The sequence below is a fragment of the Anabas testudineus genome, chromosome 10 (genome assembly GCF_900324465.2).
Source record: "Anabas testudineus chromosome 10, fAnaTes1.2, whole genome shotgun sequence".
Lineage (NCBI taxonomy): Eukaryota > Metazoa > Chordata > Actinopteri > Anabantiformes > Anabantidae > Anabas > Anabas testudineus.
The window spans coordinates 438924-444323 of record NC_046619.1 but is presented as its reverse complement, the minus strand read 5'-3'; the positions used below and the strand labels follow the sequence as shown (position 1 = coordinate 444323).

Genomic DNA, 5400 nt, shown 5'->3' with positions numbered 1-5400 from the left:
GGCTGCCCAGTCATTGAGTTACTGTATTAATGAATGCATGAATAATCAAATGAATAAACGAATCAGATGTTATGTTTGTATACAGCCGCAACCTATTTAGTCTGCCTCACAAGGGCTGCGTCATTAAAAAGCCAGTCATGTCTCACTGAGCGGTTCCGCAGCTCCAATTGACCAAGCTCCAAGGGAGCAGGCTCCTCATTAACACCGCAACATATTTACAACAACAGCACCAGGTTTCACTTACTGCCTGCCCACATTAAATCCTCCTGAGATAGTAACCATCAGGGCACGCACACCGGAGGAAGTTCACGTAGAATCTGATTTTGTTACATACAGTCCTAATTTTAAAAAACTTTTTTTCTTGCATTTAAAGGATAAGAAAAAACAATTCACACAAGATGTGCAGCTTCAAATCTCAAAAAGCTCATAGTAAAAAGAAGAGCAGGTCATAAACACTGGCAGCACAGTCACTTCTTACCAGAGGAATGGCCTCGATTGGTAGCATCGTGGTCACTGTCTCCCTGCTCACTGTCTCCATGGCCGCTGTCTTTGGAGCTGACCAGATCTGCCTCCTGGAATGCCGAACTGAAAAAAGAGACAACATTAAGTCAGTGCCTCACTTGGTATTTGACGTTCTCAACATTTCCATCTTAGGATCCAGAGCTTCATCACAATCATGAGAGTTGTCAGATAATAAACAAGCAGATAAAATATTTATTACTGCATCAGAGAATCTTCTTCCATATTTACCTGTTGACACGTCTCGGCCTGTCAACCAGGTAGCTGAGTTCAGCTCGTTGGTGTTTGGTCTGAAGAGACGGAGCAGTATCACCATGTGCCACTCAAGCAGCTTATGTAATATGATTAGCATAGAGAGAAAGTGAACAGGACAAAAAACACACTGTGACATGTTAATATTAGCTATTAAATAAACCTGTGTTGTGTTCAACAGATATGAGTGATACTGTAATAATAAAAAATGTGTATTTAAGAGATGTGTTTTCCCACAAGGGTGCAGGGGGAGTAACAGATTTGTTGCCAAGGCACAGGAAAAGTCGTGTGCCTATTCAGAATGGCACAGCCAAGAAACACATCGTTGTTCTAGTGCAACTCAGCAACATTGTGACCAGTAGGCCTAATGTGAACACTCTTCTCCCTGGGGGCAGTCTCTCTCACACACTGTCACAGATACAGCACCAGCAGCCTCGAAGCCACCATACATTATCCTTACATGTTTGTCTTCCCCTGATTTTTTATTACTTCTAAGACTTGGGAGCATAACTACAAACATGCAATCACTGCTGTTTCAAAGCAGACTTCCCTAAGGATTGCTAAAGGCAACATGTCAGCAACAGTCATCTAATCATTGTGTTTGCTTACTGCCTTTTCTGAAATAAGTCAAAGAACATGGCAGCACACTGTGTATGAGCACTAAATAACAGCCATTTAGACTTGGAATGCTACTGAACTGAGGAAAAAATTAAGTAATGAAAATATCTGTCATGTAGGGGTGTATTTTTAGTTGTATCAAACTGACAGGATTCATGTCTCTAAGGAAGGACCTGTGTATGAATCATCAGCCATGCTGAGGGTCTCTTAATGGAAGAAACTGTAGGTATGAGAGGGACTCTTACCTCATTTGATAAAATGCTGCCATTTGATATGATGTCAGGCTGCTGGTCTGTGTACCCTGTCACTATGGCCCCACACGGGTTGTGATCGGTGTCTGTGCTCCTAGATGGACTACACGGCTTGAGGAACATGAGGTCGGTTTTGGCAGACTCTGGAGTCAGACATACCTGGTAGCAATAGTTCTGGTTTTGGTGGTGGGAGCCGAAGCTGCCCGACTCCTCTACGGGGACTTGAGCCGTTCCAGCCCCACTGACGTTAACAGCGCTTTGCACTAGCATGATATCGGATTTACTGAGCTTTTTCTTGCGGGCCCGGCCCTGCCGTGAGCAGCAGGCACTGCAACCCAGACAGCATTCACTGGTCAGGCAAGTGTAAATGTTGAGTTTTTTGTCTTTCTGGCAACGCACAGCCAGCACAATCATAACCAGAAGGAAGATGAAGGAAATGGAGCCCAGGGCAATTATGAGGATCAGTGTGAGGTCCAGGGTGCCATCTTTGGCCTTAATGGTGCCTCCTGTGTCCCCAGTACCATGGCCTTCAGCCACACTATCCACCAGCATCACCAACACACTGGCACTGGAGGACAGTGGTGGCTGGCCATGGTCTCTAACCTCAATCAGCAGGTCATACAGCTGGTGTGGGTCTCGCTTGGCTGACACCCGCCTTGCAGTCCTGAGCTCCCCTGTCCTCCAGTCCATCCTAAACATGCCATTCTCATTCCCCCTCTGAATGCTGTAGGACAGACGAGCGTTCTCGCCATCATCTGCGTCCATAGCCACAATACGGGTAACCAGGTAGCCCGGCTCAGCCGATCGGGGAAGGAGCTCCTTAGCTGTGCCATTGTTCCCTAAGGGGCTCAACACCAGGGGGTTATTGTCATTCTGGTCCACAATGATGACTTTGACAGTAGCATTGGAAGAGAGCTCTGGGGTGCCTGTGTCTCTAGCCTGAACCATGAACATAAAATCTTTCAGCTGCTCATAATCAAAGGACCTCAGAGCATACAGATATCCGGTCTCCTCGTTGATTGACACATAGGTTTTGACTGACATGCCCTGGATGTCACATTCTAATATGCTGTAGCTGATGAGTGCATTCTGTCCAATATCCGGGTCCAGAGCCGTCACCGAGTGTATATACGCCCCTGGTACATTATTCTCAGCCACATACACATCATATATGGGCTGCGTAAATGTTGGTGCGTTGTCATTCTCATCTGAAACCTGTACTCGGATGGACTTACTGGTGGCGAGTGAAGGTGTCCCTTTATCCCGCGCGACCACAGTGACGGAGTAGGAGTCCGCCTGCTCCCGATCCAACGGCCCGTCGGTCACTATGGTGAAATAATTCCTAAATGAAGATTTTAACTTGAATGGGACATCTCCGAGAATTTCTACTTGGATCTGTCCGTTCTCTTCTGAGTCCCGGTCCGTCACACTCAGCAGCGCAATGACGGTACCAGGAGCAGCTTTTTCGCTCACCGACTCTGTCACGGTGCTGAAGGTGATCTCCGGTGCATTGTCGTTTATGTCGGTGATTTTGACCAGCACTTTGCAATGCGCGGGCACGGCGTTTGGGCCCAGGTCCTTAGCCTGAACAAAGATCTGGTAAAGGTTGCTCTCCTCAAAATCCACCTCACCGCGCACTTCAATGCGCCCGGTGCGCGGGTCTATGCTGAACAGGTCCTTTACGCGGTTGGAGATGTGGTTGCTAAATGTATAAACTATCTCCCCGTTTAGTCCCTCGTCCAGGTCGGTGGCGTTCAGCTGTATGACCAATGTACCCACCGGTACGTTCTCCGAGAGACTCACTGTGTAGACAGGCTGGTCAAACACAGGTACGTTATCATTAGAGTCAAGCACTTTGACCACCAGCAGCGCGGTGCCAGTCCGTGGAGGCTGACCGCCGTCCACCGCAGTCAGCACATACCTGTGCGCTGCTTGCTGCTCCCGGTCCAGCGGCTTCTCCAGAACAAGCTCCGCGAACTTGTTTCCGTCAGTCTGGGTCTGCACGTCCAGGTAAAAGTAGTTGTTAGTGGTGATATCGTACGTGCGTAAAGCATTAGAACCCACGTCCGGGTCAAACGCACTCTCTAAGGGGAAACGGGTGCCCGGAGTGGCGCTTTCTGAGATCTCTACCGTGATGTCTGTCTCCGGGAAGCTGGGCGGGTTGTCGTTGATGTCCACCACTTCGATTTCGACCCGAAACAGCTCCAACGGATTATCCAAGAACACCTCCATGTTAAGCTGGCAGCTGGCACCCTGCTTGCAGATCTGCTCCCGGTCAATTTTCTCATTAACAAACAGGATGCCGTTTTCTAGATTCACTTCCAGGTACGGTGTACGAGAGCTTGGTACTACCTGAAAGCGACGGGAGGCTAGTTTGGTTAGGTCCAGTCCTAGGTCCTCCGCGATATTCCCCACTAAGGTGCCATGGTCTGCCTCCTCCGGCACAGAGTAGCGTATCTGAGAGAGAACTACATCCGTGATGCACAGGGCAATCAAAAGCACAATCATCGCCGGAAAAACAAGTGCACTTGGGTACAAAAAACAAATAAACAAACAAATTTAAAAAAACGTATTATCCCCTATTAATAGCCAAAATGTCACTTGCCATCAGCCAATTCAGTCGGGAGATAAAACTCTCCAAAATGCGTAAAAGTCTCCAAAATGTGTGTGGGGCGTGTGAAAAAAATCTGTCCCATTAAAAGAAAGGCATTTTACAAAAGGATAAAGGAGTTTTAATGACCATAGAAGATATATTTCCTATTCTAGCTCCGCTGTTTCGCTTTTTTTCCGGAGAAGCTACAGCGCACATTCCAATGAAGCACAGTGCCGCTGGAGTGATGGAAACAGTCTGGAGAGGACTTGGAAAAAATCATAATCCATAAAGAATAATACAAGACACACTTTCTACTCTGTGGTGCTCCCTGATCAGAAAAGGAAATGTCAGGCGTGTCCTCTTTGTTTTCTTACTCTCTGTCTCCTTTTGACTCCCTGGTCCGTCACTGTGGTCTCTCCACTCCACTCTCTACTAATGCTGTTCACTCAACTATTTGCTTTTTTCCCCGCATCGCGCCTCCCCCTCTCAGCCCCCGCGGCTGTAAATCGCGCAGAGAACCTCTCCCCTGATTGGATAGCAGGGTTGCCTGTCACCTTCCGCTCGGCCCATATCTCACTCACTATTTTTCTATCTCTCTCTACCTCCCTCTGAGATCGAACTGGCATCTCTTTATAATACCTTACCCAAAAGAAAACCTAAGTAGACATTTATGATCTCAACCGCTCAGCTACCAAATCCTGATTGCACTCCTAACCTGGCCGTGATGTAAAGCGCATCATCCAATGAACCAGTATGGTTAGAGTAAGCAGACGACTTGTTGACTTGGCCGGGTCTCTGTGAGCTTAAGACCAGGCTGACCGAACAGGGTTATGGCATGTAAATTTTTGCTATGTATGCAGTGCATCATTCACCATTCAGGCAGAGCAGTAGATATACGGACCTCATGCGACACCTAGCGGTGTAACTGAGAATTAGGGATGGAAAGTATAGACTCGACAGTCTAGGGACGGACTTAGAAGTAGGATGCGTTTTGGGGAAACAGTAAACCTCTGGAACAATCATCTTTGTCACTAAGGGTTTGTGTTACTTGTGCCTCTGTTAAATTGGTTCTGCCTTGCTCTATTTACAAATAGGGCTCAATATTTTGTACGTTGCAGTACAAAGATGGTGTAAAGTCAGTTTGACCATTAGTTGTTGTTTTAACCA

At 47.3% G+C, this 5400-nt stretch overlaps 1 protein-coding gene across 1 annotated transcript; it reads right to left on the bottom strand.

Annotated features, from left to right (window-relative positions):
* Positions 1–467: 467 nt before the first annotated feature.
* LOC113161923 (protocadherin-10-like) lies at positions 468–4213 on the bottom strand. The gene is made up of 3 exons (XM_026360182.2): positions 1635–4213; positions 751–809; positions 468–585 (listed from the first exon to the last, which is right to left on the bottom strand). The coding sequence occupies exons 1-3, from the start codon at positions 4146–4148 to the stop codon at positions 468–470; spliced, it is 2691 nt and encodes an 896-aa protein (XP_026215967.2). The 5' UTR covers positions 4149–4213.
* Between the last annotated feature and the right edge of the window lie 1187 nt (positions 4214–5400).

Coding starts and splice junctions, on each gene's coding strand:
- LOC113161923 (XM_026360182.2), bottom strand. CDS start 4,148: ATGATTGTGCTTTTGATTGCCCTGTGCATCACGGATGTAGTTCTCTCT. Junction 810..1,634: donor GCAGCATTTTATCAAATGAG/GTAAGAGTCCCT, acceptor CCGTCTCTTCAG/ACCAAACACCAACGAGCTGA. Junction 586..750: donor AGGCCGAGACGTGTCAACAG/GTAAATATGGAA, acceptor CTCTTTTTTCAG/TTCGGCATTCCAGGAGGCAG.